This window comes from Eleutherodactylus coqui, chromosome 6, assembly GCF_035609145.1.
Source record: "Eleutherodactylus coqui strain aEleCoq1 chromosome 6, aEleCoq1.hap1, whole genome shotgun sequence".
NCBI classification, from domain to species: Eukaryota; Metazoa; Chordata; class Amphibia; order Anura; family Eleutherodactylidae; genus Eleutherodactylus; species Eleutherodactylus coqui.
Window position 1 is genome coordinate 69,376,700 of NC_089842.1, and position 17,239 is coordinate 69,393,938.

General features: G+C 44.1%; 1 protein-coding gene across 1 annotated transcript; it reads left to right on the forward strand.

Moving 5' to 3' along the window:
• The first annotated feature begins 425 nt into the window (after nt 1-425).
• Nucleotides 426-8,824, forward strand: LOC136632219 (lymphocyte antigen 6E-like). Its single transcript, XM_066606952.1, has 3 exons — nt 426-584; nt 4,697-4,819; nt 6,735-8,824. The coding sequence occupies exons 1-3, from the start codon at nt 527-529 to the stop codon at nt 6,938-6,940; spliced, it is 387 nt and encodes a 128-aa protein (XP_066463049.1). The 5' UTR covers nt 426-526; the 3' UTR covers nt 6,941-8,824.
• Nucleotides 8,825-17,239: the final 8,415 nt, after the last annotated feature.

The window sequence follows — 17,239 nt, forward strand, 5'->3', positions numbered from 1 at the left end:
CATATCCAGGCAAAAAGAGAGATCTCTCCTGTCTATCTCACTGATTGCATTAATTCATTTCTGGCATTTTTTTTAGTTACCATAAAATAATAAATGCATTGCTAGGCTAGTTCGTTTTACATTGATTCCCTCTGGTTATTTCTGTGCTGGACCAGCAGCTCCACACAAATATCCTCATGTGATGCTAGAAGGAGCTCTTTAGTCTCTGCAGACACTTTGTAATCTTCTCCTTATTATCCCATAGTACTTTAGATCTTGGCAGAGTTTGCTGTTGAGCCACCCTATGAATAATGCTTTATTTGTGGGAATATGGTGTAGGAGAGAGTTGGCTTTAAATTGTGGCTTAATTATAGCATTAGTAAACTTTTAATTACTTCTGATTGTGAGATATCTCTTTTTCTGTACTCCACCTAGTTTAAGGGTGTCTCCACTCTAGAGCCTTATAAAAAAACCGCTACGTCCAAGAATCAGTTTTGTGGATTGGATTTCTGAAGAGGATTTACATCATTCTATAACAATCACCAGAATGAATATCATCCCTGCAGCTCTAATAGCAGTCTCTGCACTATGTGGAATTCTGGGAGGTAAGTTAGCTAGGATGCTAGGATGCTCCCCACGTATTTAACCATATTTATCTTTTTTATTTATTTATTTATTTCCATTAACATAGCTGTATCAGGGCTTTTTTTGTGGGATAAGTTGTCTTTTTAATGGTAGCATATAATATATGTAAAAGCCTTTTAAAAATTGTAAGTGGGAAGTAACATAAAAAAATGCAATTTTTGGTGAGTTTTGTTTTTTTTAGTGTTTACAATGCAGTAAAAATAACATATAAACTTTGATCCCTGGGTTAGTACGATTACATTGATACCAAATTTATACATTTTTTAAATATTTTTAAAAAGTAAATATATATATTTTTAAAGACAAATTGCTTTCTATCGTCATATTCCGAAACCCCTAAATGTTGTTATTTTTTTGTTTATTGTGCTGTGAGAGGACGTGCTATTTGCGGGGAGAGCTGTAGTTTTTTTAGTATCATTTTAGGAAACTTGCATCTTTTTGATCACTTTTTATTCAAATCTCTTGGAAGCTATAATCAAAAAAAAAATTGCAATTCTGGCGTTCCATATTTTTTTTTACGCCTTTAACCATGCGGGATAAATATTGTGATATTTTAACAGTTCAGACTTTTTTATACACCGTCATGCTAATTGTGTGAGTTTTTTAATTGTTACTTTTTTATAGAAAAAAATTGAAAAAGGTGGATTGTTTGAACGTTTAATGTTTTTTTTTTTTTTAGCTGGAGAAAAAAACTTTACTACAATTTTTTAGGCTTTTCTTTGAACCCCACAGAGAACTTGAACTTGCGATCATGTGATCACTCATACTATATACAGCGATTCTTCAGTCTTGCATTAGATATGGATTTTTGATGTTGCTTTTCAAGCCCTGGCTCAGGCAAGACTTGATAGACATCTATGCGTGGCAGCCCTTGGAGAGCTTCAGTTGGCTCTAGGCTGCCATGCTAGCCCATCAGCGCCCTCCAATTGTGCTGTGGGGGTGCCAATGGTGTATGGGAAGGGGTACACCCATCCTGCTGACTGGTAAGACTGTGGCAAGTAAACAGTTAACCATCAGTTGACCAGAGGCTGTCAACTATTAGAAACAGGTGATAGCTGCCAAGTATGGAGTGGACTCGCCTCCTGAGGCTGTTCCATACACACTTCAGGAGTTCAGGATATTCATAGTCATTCGGCAGTCCTGAAATGGTTAAAGGGAACCACCTCTAAATCACAGGCAGCACGAAATACTAACAAGTTCCCACATGTCAAAGAGCTATCTTCTACTCTAAACCTAACCTGTCATTGCTGCAATTAGGAACCTGTCACACGGAAAATGCATAAAGCATAAAGGAAACATTTAAACACTTACTCTTTTTTGCATCCAAGCCTAGATTTATTGTGTAAAAAAAAAAAACCATGAAATCTGTGCTGTGTGGATAAAACCTTAAAGGACACCTCTGGGGCAATTTTTTTCCACTTAAACGCATGCATTTTGGGTTGGCAATCACTTTTGCAATTCAGTTTAATAAAAAAAATTGCACTATTTTTCTTCTGCAGCTTCTATATGTCACTGTATATAGACACTGCAATCTGACTCTCAATAGGAGATTCGTGAATGAAGCTGGACCGATTGCTCTCCTCTCCTGCATAAGCTAATTCAGGACCACAACGTTTATCTTTGTTAGGGCTCATTCACACAGACTTGGGCGATTTTCGGTCGAATGTGTAACGGGCACAGCGCAACCAAAGATCATGTGAACGGGCACACAAATCTCCCGTTTGTGCCCACCATATAGACGACCTGGTCTGGCGAGTATACGCTGAGCCCGGGATACCGTCCGGCGGGGATAGCTCTGCTAAACTGCCTCCCCCTTTCCGCCCCTCGCCGGCTCTCGGCAAGGGGAGGGGGCGAGATGGGGTGGGAGCTCGTGTGCTAAGCTCCCACCTCTTGTCAGCTGCCAGCAATGGAAGCGGGTGAGCCGGGGCGGGAGCTTAGCAACTAGCTCCCACCCCATCCCGCTCCCTCCAATTGCAAACAACCGGCAAGGTGCGGAGAGGGGGAGTGAAGGGGGTGGAAATTCAGCAGACACACTGCTAACCCCCCCCCCACACACACACACACACACACGTCCCTTCTCCAGCAGCTCTCATAGGAGTCCATGGGAGCCGCTGCCATATTCCGGCTGGAAGATAGTTCCTCAAATATCTTTAATGGCCGGTGTAAAAGCACCCGGCCAAAATACGCACTGTATACGCTATCTTCGCCGGCCGGGCGCTTTACGCTCGTGGGAACAAAGCCTGAGACTCAGATTTCAGTGTCTAATTACAGTGACATATAGAATTTGCAGAAGACAAGCTTAGCAAAATTTGTAATTAAACACTACTGCTAAAATGATTGCCACCCCAAACATGCATTTCAGTGAAAAAAATGCCCCCTGAATGTGTCCATAGCTTTTAAATGTCAATTATGTAAATTACGATGAACACTGCTATTGTTGCAAACTACTGTAGGGTACCTGCTATAGGAACCACAGAAACAAGGAACTTTGTGATGTTTTCTAGATAAGCGTTGACACTTTCAATCTGTTAAAGGCAGTGGATGCCCTTACACGGAAATTTGTTAATTGCTTGCTTCCAAATTGCAATAATAAGCACCTATCGAAATGCTGTTCATGTTCTAGCTGTAGAGTTTATGTTATTAGGGTGCTTTCACATCTACACCCAGGGTTTCGCTTTCCAGCCCTATTCATGGAACAGGAAAGGGAAAACCCTGTGGGCGAATGGCTCCATCTCAGGACGGAACCAAACAGCACCACATTTACCCCATTGACAATAATGGGGTCTGTTTGATTTCCGCTCAGCTGCCCGGCCTTTAAACGGAAAAAAAAGCTCTTCTACTTAGCACTTCTTCTACTGGTATTTTGAGCTGGATATGCAATAGAACATCTGACCAGGGGTTCCAACACAGATGTAAAACCGGCCTAAAATCCTTCATCCAGCTGGTTGTCTTGCTGAATCTGATACAGATTGGACAACATAGTGCGTCCGGCTGTCAGCTCTTTCTCTTCTCTGCCTCCCTTCTCAGTGTGATAAATGCAAGAAAAAAGATGGAGCACCCCTGAAAGGGCTTTTTAGAGTGAGATACAATAAATGTGCGCTCTTTCGGTGTTAAAATATGTGGTTAAATGGGTAAAAGTAGCAAGGCGCTGCCAGTCCAGGGAGATGCCGCATTAATAGGATGTGAGCATAATATTGTGCCCTATTTATATTCAGAGTGGAGGTGTAACCTCTTCTCTGAACAGAAATGGGACACAACGAAGCTGATCCCCTTGCCAGAGATGTATACCCCCAGCATGTCAGAAAAAAAGGAATATGCCTCGAAACACATCATACTAGTCAGCTTTACCCCTTGACTCAGTGATTTTCTTAGATAAAAAAGGTCGTGCCATATCTTAGTGTGTTTTCTATCAGTCTCCTATCCCTTCTCTCAGTTTTAGAGGTAGCAGCGGGCAGGGAGAGGAAGTTATACTGTACAGGTCTGTGGGTAAAGAGGAAGAAAAGTATCCAGGTTATCAGGGAGGACACATCACACAGTAATACTTAGTGAGGAAAACACAGTGGGAGGGAATGTGAATTCCATGGGCTACGTCTCAGTCTCTGGACAGACTGTAGGGTGATAATACACATTCTCCAGCAGTAGTGTCTGTCAGCACAATGGAGAACAGATCCTTTATGGATTGTAGAAAGAGAACTCAGTACAGGGGAAAGTTGTGCTGATACCTGAGCTCTTGAGTAGGCAGAAGCATCCTGGACACACAGACCTCACACCCAGTATGTATTAGACGTCCACATGAGAAAAGTCTGAAAGTAGAAGCAGACTGCAAACTGACTACTAGGAGTCTGAAAATTAATGAGCAAATGGAAACTGCAGCCCAAAACTTTGTACAATTCTTTGTTTTAACTCAAGGTAACCAGTAATGTACTGTTATACGATTGTTTTTCTAAAATTTTCGTAAAAGTGTGCAAAAACTGCTATATGTCTGTAACTTGACTGAAATAGCTGAGAGCTGTTGACAGTTTTGGCAACCAAATAAACCTCTAACCATTTTTATATCTTATCATTATTCTAGTGGATGCTTTGAGGTGCTATTCATGTATCGACAAGAGTAACAACACAGAATGCAACCAGCAACCAGCAGTGACCTGCGACGCCTCCACCACCTATTGCTATACAGAAGTAGAGAAATTAATAAGTGGGTTGATATTTTTCATATTGTGTTCATTTCTCTTTATCATTAGTACTGTATTTCATTTCCTAAGTTGTACAGTAGCTAACGTGAATCTTCTGCATTGCAATCCAAAATTTGTAAAGAGGTTAAGTGCTGATTTTAGGGCATGCTGTAGATTTTTAGATCTGCAGCATATCCTATATATTGTGAATTTGTTGCATAATTGTGACAGATTTAACCATTTGCATATATGAATACTGAAATCCGTAGCAACATATAGATACAACATGAATCATTTTGTGGATTTTCTGCATATTTACACTGAAATTGGCAGAGCAACATTTCTATTTCATCTTGATGCTACGTTTAGATATAATGAAAAAGTTAAACCCACAGATTTAACATTTTAAAGGGTCCAATCTGTTCCAACAATCAGCAGCCTAGGCCAAGTATTATGTGTTTATACAGGTAGATTATCTGTTGAAAAAGTCGCACCTTGCACATGCAGATGTTTCGGCAGAAACTGTATGTCTGTTAATTTCGCCCTTTGTAATGGTGAGATCCAAAGCAAAATCAACCATCTCTTTGAAAATCCCCTTTACTTACATTGCAATATAGTTTGCTCTGGATCTCTAGACAATCTTCCTCTTGTGAGCATTAGACTAAACCCAATTATTTAAGCAGTATCAACTGACTATCTAATATGTATAGGGGTGTCCTGACTTTGCCCAGGTAGCAGATGTAGTGGGAAAGAATGATCCGGCATGTTGGTTTTCAGCATTCCAGATCCTTTATTTTCCTGAGAGATTAGCCACTATCAGAGGTGTTTGGTAATGGCTTATTCTCCTCTCCACATTGAAAATGTTCACACATATGGGAAAATCAGAAGAAATATCTGTCAGCCAAAAGAGTGCTTGACTGACAGTTATCTAAAGTATATGGGCAACCATAGGTCTAGTTTCAAACTCTTGATATGAACAATTAATATTCCCATGTAATGACGGCAAACTGAGGTCTAAATACCTACATGTATCCCTGATGTCATAACTTCCACTTCTGAAACGGTTCATGTGATATTGCCCCTATTTCTGTGCCAATCATGCCATCTGGGAGGCTGGCTGTTTGAGTCATCTTAATAAGTAAACCTCTTCCCTGTTACAGCCGAGGCAGACACATAGTCATTAAAATGAGCCGACCCTCTGATGACTGGAAAGCGGGGCCATACCACGTGATTAGATTTAATAACTGGGCTGGAATTGGAGGTTCTGGCACTGTATGTCTGTGTACGTTTTTAAGCTCCCTGTCCAGCCCCATTAAAAACCATGGATTAAAACAGAATATTAAAAAGTTTCAAGGGGTTCTCTCGCGTCAGATTTTACTTTAATAGGACTGCGGAGTGGACTATCTTCACCAGTCCCATTAATGTGAATGTACTGGTGGTGTGCATGTGCAGCCACCCACTGCCATACACTTTGGGACAAGCTGCAGATAGGCTCTCTCAGTGACGAGAGAGAATCACGTTAATGAATATTTATTCTATAATTATGAGTAGAGATGAGCGAACGTGTTCTAAACGAACACTTACGCACCCAGACACCGGCTTTAGCGAGGACTTCAGTGTCCGCGCGTAAAGATTCGGCCGGCGCCGGGGGGCGGGGAGAGGCGCGGCGGCGCGGGCGGCAGCAGCGGGGAACAGGGGGGAGCCCTCTCTCTCTCCCTCTCCCCCCCACTCCCCGCCGCACCCCCCCGCGCTGCCACGGCGACCCCCGAACTTTTTTCGCCCGAGCACGGAATTGCTCGCAAAGTTCGGTGCTCGGGCGAAAAGGGGCGGAGCCAAACACGTTCGCTCATCTCTAATTATGAGGCTTTGTTTAAATTAACTTGATACTGATAACCAATGGTGGTACTTGTCCTAACTAGTTGCTTTCTTTTTCTTCAGCTCAAAAGTGGAAGATAAATAAGAGATGTGCACAAATGAATGAATGTAACAAAGAAAGCTACAATGTATTGTTTATGTCAAAGCACACAAGTTGTTGTTCTGGAGACTTATGCAATGAAATTGCCAACGGGACGACCAATGTAAAATATAATGCTTTTTTAATATTGGCTGCAGTTCTGGCTCTTAGTATCTTCAAGAACATATAGTCTGAAAATATAAAGACTCTTTCGTGAACAAAGACTTTGAGATGCTAATTTTTACACGCAAAATATAAACATAAGATAAGAGGGTATTAAAGGTGACGGGGGTTCATCAAGTTCTGCATAGTTCAAGACGTTTTTTCCCACTATTACAAGGCCTCCATATTGTAATACTGTAGTTCACATCTTGTTCTGTTAATCTGGGCCTACACTCCTGGAAGACATACTTTTTTCAGTAGTACTAAGCAATTTACACAAATTTAGTGGTGCAAGGGATTTGAAGGAGAACAAAAAAAGTAATTGCATAGGGCCTTTCCTACCCATGGGCCTCCACCTTGCAGTTCCTTCAGCGCTTCCAGGAAGAAGACATACATTATAGTAGGAGTTTGTAAAGTTTATAATTTAACTCCAACAATAGAAATGTTGAAGTATGTGGCTGAAGAGGTAACTGCAAGTTTTACTACTAAAATTCTGTTCACATGGCGGAATTTGATGCAGAATCTGCATAAAATCCACATTAATTCTAGATCCCATTCATTTGAAAGGAAATTCCCATTGTAGGTTACATGCTACAAATTTGAAATCCGCTTTGCAGAAAAGCATGAGGTGGCATGTCCCTTCTTAACATGGGTTTTTCACACAGATTAACCCTATTCAATAAAGTTAATCCAAATGTGGATCCATGGCAGAAATTCTTGCCTAAATGGGTTTTCCAGGGAAATAGCTCATTGGCTAGGACCCCGGCTGATCAGCTGATCGGGCGCCTGCTGTCATCACCATATGGGACATACTGGGACACAGAGCAAAAGCTACAACTCTGAACCCTGTGTAGTGACCGGGGCTAGTAACTGCAGGTGCAGTTCTCATGAAACGGATTGCCTGGTTACTGAACAGTCCCTTTTCAATAGGATGCCTGTGTGAACATAATAATCAGAAACCTACTTACCCCTCCGTGGCTGCCAGGATCCAGTGCTGCAGCCTATTGCAGTCCTAGCATTTGTTGTAATAGATGATGTCACAGGAAATCACATGACCGCAGCAGTTGATGAGAGGCTGCAGTGTCACGTTCTTGAACTCCTGGCATCACGGCACTCGGGATGTCAGCACTGATGCCAGGAGAACAAACGATGACACTGCAGCATGTCATTGGCTTCAGCGGTCACATGATTTCCTGTGACATCAACAGTCCCAACAAATGCTGGAACCGCAGCAAGCTGCAGCCCTGGATCCCCGTAACCATGGAGGGGTAAACATGTCTGTTTATTTTCACACAGGGTGTCCTAATGAAAAAGGATTGGCATCAATGGTATTTTTCTAGAAAACCCTTTTAAATGTGTAGAGTTCTGACCCAGTCTTCCATTGATTTCCACATTCAATTTTCCCATGTGTACATATCCTTAGGATCCTTGGAACTATCTGCACTGTTTAATTTGATATTTTACACTGAGAATTTATGTTTACTGCCATATAAAGGTGGGTAGCAATGACTGCCAGATGCCCGCTTCACTTACAACAATGAAGTGTGTGAGGGATCAGGCATGAGAAAGTCCACCTTTTATATTTTCAGCAGAATTGATCACGGGATAGTTGGGCTGCCTCGCTCCACCTCAATGGGACTTTTTGCCAATTATATAGTGTATAGCTAAAGGAACTTACACATTACATGATACTGTAACTGAGAAGATGGCTGACACCAAATGTTTCTCTACCAGCCTTGACCCAACTACGGTATGACTGGCCCATAGTATGAAATGGAGTTCCTTAGGTCCATAAATAGCTTTATATCAGAAAACACACAAATTTCCTAACTGAAAGTTAATAATAAACTGATCTGTTTGAACTTTGTAACGGCTACTATTTTGTATGCAATAAACCTCTTTTCTTAACATGTCTCGTTGTCTGATGATGAGGCTCCGAAACGCAATGCAATCAAGTTTAAGATCCAATCCTAATACTTTGACTTCACTCTCTGAGGAATTATATATTCTTTATCTTTACCTACTAAAAGCATACCTGAGTTTTCAGATGACTTTTCAGAATAAGCTGCCATGTGTACATGAGGAATAACACTCTTTCTCGCCATTATATGTCTTGTATTCTGTATTTTTCCTCATCATTCCCTCTGCAGCATGTGCATCTGATTTTCTATCCTCTCAGAACTGGTGGGAGAAACATTGTACTATGTGTGTTGTATTATATAGACATAGAGAACTGCAAACTGTACCATGACGTATAATTGCACCAACGTAACTACATACCACCATGCTGTGACTCAATAACGTGACCGTACCGTGACAAAAAACAGCACCAAACCAGCACTGAAAAACTCCACCTTACCATGCTGCAATAACAACACTGCACCATGACAATATAACACCGCCACACCATGACTAGATAACACAACTGTACTTGTCAGGCAGATGGATGTGGATCTACCTTACCATACACCAGTTTGGCCTTGGGCTATCTGAGGTGGCAGCACCTGTAAAACCCCGGTTTTCACGCTCAACCCCTGTAAATGGGATAGCGGCTTTGCTGTGGGGGCCCCAAAGCATGGTTGCAGTGCAGGGGGGGGGCTGCCATGCTTAGAAGGCATTAGAGAAGAACAACATCTGCTACACTGGGAGGTAGGAGCTACCTGCATGCTGTTCTCCCTTCTGTATCTCGCTCCACCAGTGGCAGTTGATTTGCAGGCAGTGTGGAGTGAACAGCAGACACCCGACACTCACACCCTGGACTGATCTGCTGGGTTCCAGGAGTCAGGGTTTTGAGAAAAAAAAAAACGTTTGTCTAGCTGCTTTTGGAGCTGCCATCCTCTGATTGGACGCCATAGCCACTGACTCTCCAGCGCCCAATGACAGATATGTCCCTGGATCTCACCATATCTCCAGCAGGCATGTGCAAGTGTCTATCCATTCCCCGTTTTCCAATTGTTTGCATACAGTTCAATGAGCAGGATGACTTATTCACATGCTTTAGCAGCATCCCAGCATCTGATATTAATCATCTGAGAGCAGATAGAAAACTGCAAGATAGGGAAGGGAGATAACACTTTAGAGTAATTTTTCAGCGCAAAAATGTTATTTTAGATAAATAATGTAAATAGGAGTTATGCCACATATCATACTAACTATCATATAAGGATAAGTTGTTTGAAAAGTTAAGTTACATTAAGAGATATTAGATTGACTACTTGCTCTTTAGGCTGGAATCACACATGTAGCTTTTGCTGCTGTTTCAGCCAAAGCTAAGAGTGGATCCAAACTGAAGGCGCAGTGGCATATCTATAGGGGATGTTGCTATGGTTATTAGTAAAAAAAAAAATTAAAAACAAAGGCTACATATAATTATCTATGCTGTACTATAAAATTAACAGTAAATGCCATAAAAACACCAGAATAGCAATTTTTAATGTTCACCTAACATTCCAAAAGTAGGAATCAAAAGTAATCAAAAAGTGATATGTCCCCTAAAATGGTTCCAATGAAACTTACAAGCTGCCCCACAAAATACAAACCCATAGGGCTCCTGCACACTTGCGTTTTTCTTGCACATTTTTTTTACGCAATTGTTAATGGGACTTTCTAATGTTAAAAATGCATCGCACAAAAATTGCAAAGCACAAACTTGCAATGCATTTTTAACATTAGAAAGTCCCATTGGTAATTGCGTGAAAAAAACCCGCAAGAAAAACGCAAGTGTGCAGAAGCCCTAAGGGCTCCTTTACACTGGCGAGATAATCGTGTGTTTTCAGTGCGATGCGAGAGTGTGAGCTCTCGCAGGAAAGTCCTGCACATGTTGTTCTATGACAACCTTTCCATTAGCGATGTTTAAGGGCAAGCTGCGATGCGAGGATTAAAAATCGCAGCAGGGGGATTGTTTCAGCGATTTGCGTTTTTCTCTCACACATACAATGTAATGGCAAAACAGATGCGATTTTAACATTGCGATTTTCTCGCAGCGATTATCGCTATCGCCAGTGGAAAGGAGCCCTAATACAGCTGCATTGGCAAAAAAAAAAAAAAGTAAAATGCTGCAGATATTGGAATGCAGCAACACATAAAGAAATCTTTAGTTACAAAGAAAATGTGTTTATTGTGCTAAGGTAGCAAAACATAACAAAAACTTTATAAGGCCGCCTGCAGGCGGCCGGGTTGGATCTGGCGGCGAGAATTCTCGCAGCGGGACCCGACCCGAGCCCCTGCAGGGACCAGCGTGGCACTCACCTGCTCCCACGGCTCCAGCTCTGTGATGTGCCGGCTGCCGCCCAGCCGGCGCATGCGCAGAGTGGAGTCAGCGGCCGGGGAGTAACATTTCTGTGCGGGGCTTTGCGAGCCCTGCACAGAAAAAAGGACACGCCGCGATTTGTTTTCTGTGCGAGATTTTGCGCAGACAAATCGCGACCATATGCATAGGATTGCGTTTTCTAATGCAATCCTATGGCAGCTTCTACGGGTGGAAATTCTGCGGGAAATCCTGCCGCGGAATTTCCGCCCATGTGGAGGGGGCCTGGATCTGGTATCACTAAAATTGTAAGAAGTTTTAGAATTTAGTTCACATTAATTACACCGCATAGTGAAGGCTTCAAAAACTACATTGCATTACATGAATATTGCTAGTTTGTGAGATGCAATACAATAAACAAGGAGGCTCCATAGGGAAACATGGGCTACAAAAAAAAAAAATCACAAATCGCTCAAATATTGAGCATGTCGCTTTTTTTTTTTTTTATTGCAACCTAGCGTCAGAGAAAACATTGCAAATGTGAAGGAACCCATGAGAAAACATTGCAAATGTGAAGGAACCTATTGGAAGGCATGGGCTTCACATACAATCACTGTCGCATCATGAGAAAATCTTGTTGCCCGTGTGAAAGCGGCCAGCGATATATTAAAATTCTACAATGAAAACGTGTCATTTTCAGGAGGGTTTTTCCAATTTTAATGTAACTGGTCATGAGTTAAAGGGAGTCTGATTAAACCTCTAATGTGCAGAGGTGTTCATGCATAATACATGATTTTTGCGTCATTGTGGTACATGTGCAGTACTCATGGACTTTGTGTGCCTGTCTAATACACGCATGAGTGCATACTGTATGATTGTGCTTAATGTCAAAAAAATTGTATATGTTTTAATGATTGATTAAGTAGCAAAACCAGCTGTGAAAATATATTTGTCCTTAGGAGAACTCCCATGATAAATGGGTAAGTCATGCTTCATCTAAAACAACAAATGAGTACTACATAATAGATTGCGAACACTATGACCATACATGTACTTGTACTGACAGAACTGAGGTACGGATTCCCCTGATCTTCAGTTATAAAGGGAATTTGCCAGGTCCTCTGCGATTACTAAACAAAAAATAATGCTGGGTAGGGGACTTAAATGGGTTTTCGGGACTTTATAGGTCATTAAAATGTGATAGGTGAGGGTACATCACTTAGGACTAGAGATGAGCGAGCGTACTCGTCCGAGCTTGATGCTCGTTCGAGTATCAGGGTAATCGAGATGCTCGTTATTCGAGACGATCACTACGCGGTGTTCGAGTCTCTTCCGTTTTCTTCCCAGAAAAGTTTGCGCCGTTTTCTGGCCAATAGAAACACAGGGAAGGCATTACAACTTCCTCCTGTGAAGTTCCAGCCCTATCCCACCCCCCTGCAGTGAGTGGCTGGGGAGATCAGGTGACACCCGAGTATATAAACTGGGGCCGGCCGCGGCTCGCAACAGATGCACGCTGAGAGACATTAGGGAAAGTGCCGTCCTGCTGTAGCTGCTATAGGGAGAGTGTTAGGCTGTTATCTTTGTCTTCAAGAACCCCAACGGTGCTTCTTAGAGCCACATCTGACCGTGTGCAGTCCTGTTGAGGCTGCTTTTAGCAGTGTTGCACTATTTTTTTTTTTTTTTGCATATCGGGCGTGCAGAGCATTGCGTCCCCAGTCTGCAGTCATTGTACATAGTATAGGGCCAGTACTGCTGAGGCAGGGACAGTGGTACAGGGAAACAGATATACTGGCTATATAGGCAGTGGGCTTTTTCAAAAAAATTGAAAAAAAAAATCTTTGGGCTGCCTGTGACCGTGTTCAGTTTACTCCGTGTCTGCTGGGGGTAGTAGTCGCTCACTATTACCCAGCTAGGTGTTCCTGCAGCCTTGCGCATAATTTTTTCTGGCTGCACTGTGCTTTCAATAACCACAGTCATCCTCAAACAGGGAAATCCATATACAGGCTATATAGGCAGTGGGCTTTTTCCCAAAAATTGGAAAAAAATACTATATTTGGGCTGCCTGTGACCGTCTTCAGTTTACTGCGTGTCTGCTGGGTGTAGTAGTCGCTCATTATTACCCAGCTAAGCCTGTGACCGTGTACAGTTTACTGCGTGTCTGCTGGGGGTAGTAGTCGCTCATTATTACCCAGCTAAGCGTTACAGCAGGCTTGCGCATAATTGTTTCCTGGCTCTGCTGTGTCCGTTACATGATCGCCGTCATCCCTCCAGAGGGAAAGAGTATACGCTGCATACGGTGTCTGTCTGGTTTTTCACCTCACTATTTTAAAAAATTGAAGCAAAATACTTAAAGGAGATGTCTCGAGGAAGCAGTGAATTTTTTTTTTTGCCCAGTCCCCCTAATTAAGCATACATTACTAAGCCCCCCTCTAAATGACTTTTCTAGCTGGTTTGTACTTACCGTTCCAGCGTTTCAGCAACTTATAAAAGTTTCCCCAAGATGGCCGCCAGCTCTTTTCCCGTCGCTTTCTGCAGCCCGACGTGCGCGCTCCCGAGACGCTACCAGCTGTGTCTCCATGGCAACCAGACGCCCCGCAGCCGCCGACCAGTCACCCACCGCCAGGCAGCAGGTAACCGGCGCTAGCCCCCGGCTCCCCGGCGCTAGCCCCCGGCTCCCCGGCGCTACGCTCCCGGCTCCCCAGCGCTACGCTCCCGGCTCCCCAGCGCTACGCTCCCGGCTCCCCAGCGCTACGCTCCCAGCTCCCCAGCGCTAGACCCTGACAACAGACGAAGGCCCCGGAGCCCAGCGCTAGGTTCCGGAGCCCAGGTGAAGGCCCCGGAGCCCAGCGCTAGGTTCCGGAGCCCAGCGCTAGGTTCCGGAGCCCAGGTGAAGGCCCCGGAGCCCAGCGCTAGGTTCCGGAGCCCAGGTGAAGGCCCCGGAGCCCAGCGCTAGGTTCCGGAGCCTAGCGCTAGGTTCCGGAGCCCAGGTGAAGGCCCCGGAGCCCAGCGCTAGGTTCCGGGGCCTTCACCTGTTAGAGAAGATCACCCCCCGACCCATCACTTACCTGGGCGGCTTCTCGGGGCTGCTGGGCTGGGCTGGGCTTCTCCGCTGGGCAGCTCCAGTTTCTGCACCTTCCTCTAACAGAGGATGGTACAGAATGGCCGCTCCAGCGCGCTCCCGAGCAGTGACAGCTCGTCTGCGCATGCGCAGAAGAGCTGTAGCGGGGAGCACACTGAAGCGGCTCGTGCTGAAAGGAGAAGACCGGACTGCGCAAGCGCGTCTAAAAAAGCAAGCTGCCAGCGAATTTAGACGGAACCATGGAGACGAGGACGCTAGCAACGGAGCAGGTAAGTGGAATAACTTCTGTATGGCTCATATTTAATGCACGATGTATATTACAAAGTGCATTAATATGGCCATACGGAAGTGTATAACCCCACTTGGTTTCGCGAGACAACCCCTTTAAGGCCTACCACTGGCCTTTGGCCACTTGACTGGTTCTGCGCTGTGAATTCCAGTAGCTCAGTCATACACACCTAGGTCTGACTACAGGCTTGTGCATAATTGTTTCCTGGCTCTGCTGTGCGTTTCGTAAGCAAAGTCAGCCTCCTACCACAGGCCAATAAGTGGCACATTTAATTACAGCGTTCTGTTTCTGCTCTACTCGTAATACACCATGCTGAGGGGTAGGGGTAGGCCTAGAGGACGTGGACGCGGGCGAGGACGCAGAGGCCCAAATCAGGGTGTGGGCACAGGCCGAGCTCCTGGTCCAGGTGTATCGCAGCCGACTGCTGCGGGATTAGGAGAGAGGCAAGTTTCTGGGGTCCCCAGATACATCTCACAATTAATGGGTCCACGCGGTAGACCTTTATTAGAAACTGAACAGTGTGAGCAGGTCCTGTCGTGGACCGCAGCGGTACCTAAACAATACGTAGGCTGCACCCGCGGATGGAAGCATCGTTCTCTATCACCATAAAAAACGGGGACCTTTTAGCTTCATCAATCTGTGTATTATATTCATCCTCCTCCTCCTCCTCCTCCTCCTCCTGAAACCTCACGTAATCACGCCGAACTGGCAATTTTTCTTAGGCCCACAAGGCTCAGTCATATTACTTTTGTAAACAATGTTTATACTTTTCAATTCTCATTAAAGCGTTGAAACTTGCACTTGAACCAATTTTTATTTTAACTGGGCTGCCTCCAGGCCTAGTTACAAATTAAGCCACAGTAACCAAAGCGATTAATGGGTTTCACCTGCCCTCTTGGTTGAGCATGGGCAATTTTTCTGACGTACATTAGTACTGTTGGTACACCAATTTTTTTGGGCCCTCGCCTACAGTGTAATCCTAGTAATTTTTATGGGCTTCGCCTGCACTCATGGTACAGCAAGGTGTGTGGGGTTGGCCTACACTTTTGCTACATAAATGTAACTGGGGCCTTGTCTATAATGCAACTACTTAAATGTGAAAGAGACTGTTATCTTCCTAAACTGCTGCAACAGGAATGTTACTGTGGCCTGTCTTGACTGCTACTACTACTGAAATGGAACTAATACTGTGCTCCCCCTATACTGCTGCTTCGGAATTGTTACTGGGGCCTGTCTTGACTGCTACTATTACTGAAATGAAACTAAGACTGTGCTCCCCCTATACTGCTGCTAGTGATATGTTACTGGGGCCTGTCTAGACTGCTACTACTACTGAAATAGAACTAATACTGTGCTCCCCCTATACTGCTGCTAGTGATATGTTACTGGGGCCTGTCTAGACTGCAACTACTACTGAAATGGAACTAATACTGTGCTCCCCCTATACTGCTGCTAGTGATATGTTACTGGGGCCTGTCCAGACTGCTACTACTACTCAAATGGAACTAATACTGTGCTCCCCCTATACTGCTGCTTTGGAATTGTTACTGGGGCCTGTCTTGACTGCTACTATTACTGAAATGGGCGGTTGGGCAGCATGTTACCCAGGAGAAGTGGCAGCGGAGTGTCATGCAGGCAGTGATTGTGCTTTGTTGGAGGTAGTGTGGTGCTTAGCTAAGGTATGCCCTGCTAATGAGGGTTTTTCAGAAGTAAAAATTGTTGGGGGCGGCACTCTTACCACTATTGTGGCTAAATAGTGGGACCTGGGAACTTGAGATGCAGCCCAACATGTAGCCCCTCGCCTGCCCTATCCGTTTCTGTGTTGTTCCCATCACTTTCTTGAATTTCCTAGATTTTCACAAATGAAAACCTTAGCGGAGCATAGGTCCCATACAAAAATGCTCGGGTCGCCCATTGACTTCAATGGGGTTCGTTACTCGAAATGAACCCTCGAGCATCGCGGGAAGTTCGACTCGAGTAACGAGCACCCGAGCATTTTGGTGCTCGCTCATCTCTACTTAGGACCAACATGGATTCGAAATTTTTAGAGGCAGCGACGCTCGGGTGAGTGCTGTCGCCTCTTCCCTGCATATCAGGCAGTACCTGATATACCGGTAGTAGCTCAACCCCATTGCCTTGAATGGGACTGAGCAGCTCTCAGGCAATGTGACAAATATATGTGATGTCACTGGCCTGAGAAGAGGCTGTGGGACTCATACAAAGAGGAACCATCAATCAAGGTTAAGGGGAACAAAGAGGAACCATCAATCAAGGTTAAGGGGCAACGTTGGGCAGGGTTTACTGAGGAGAGCAAGAGTAGCTTGGAACCATCCTCGGGGCACTGGTAACCTCATGTGCGTAATTGAGCTATGCTTAGTACAGGACCAAAAGGGGTGATTAATGACAAATACATTTAAGGATTATCTAAGAGAGAATCTCTGTGACCTGCACTACCCCTCGTGCCCTGCATTGCACATTGCCACTATCAGTTTTGCTTGGAGAGTTCCTTTAAAGGGTCACTGGGGAAAATACATTTTTCTATCTATGAGTGCCCGTCAAACACTGGAGGTCTCCTCTGTAAACTGCAGTCACTTCCATGCAGTGCAGCTTCCTGTCTGATGCTTATCAGGCACCATCTTGTTAATCTTTTCACTTTCACTATTCAGTGCTATTAATTCAATGATGCATCAGAACAGCATTACGTGAGCAGCTA

Coding starts and splice junctions, on each gene's coding strand:
- LOC136632219 (XM_066606952.1), top strand. CDS start 527: ATGAATATCATCCCTGCAGCTCTAATAGCAGTCTCTGCACTATGTGGA. Junction 585..4,696: donor ACTATGTGGAATTCTGGGAG/GTAAGTTAGCTA, acceptor TCATTATTCTAG/TGGATGCTTTGAGGTGCTAT. Junction 4,820..6,734: donor AGAAGTAGAGAAATTAATAA/GTGGGTTGATAT, acceptor CTTTTTCTTCAG/CTCAAAAGTGGAAGATAAAT.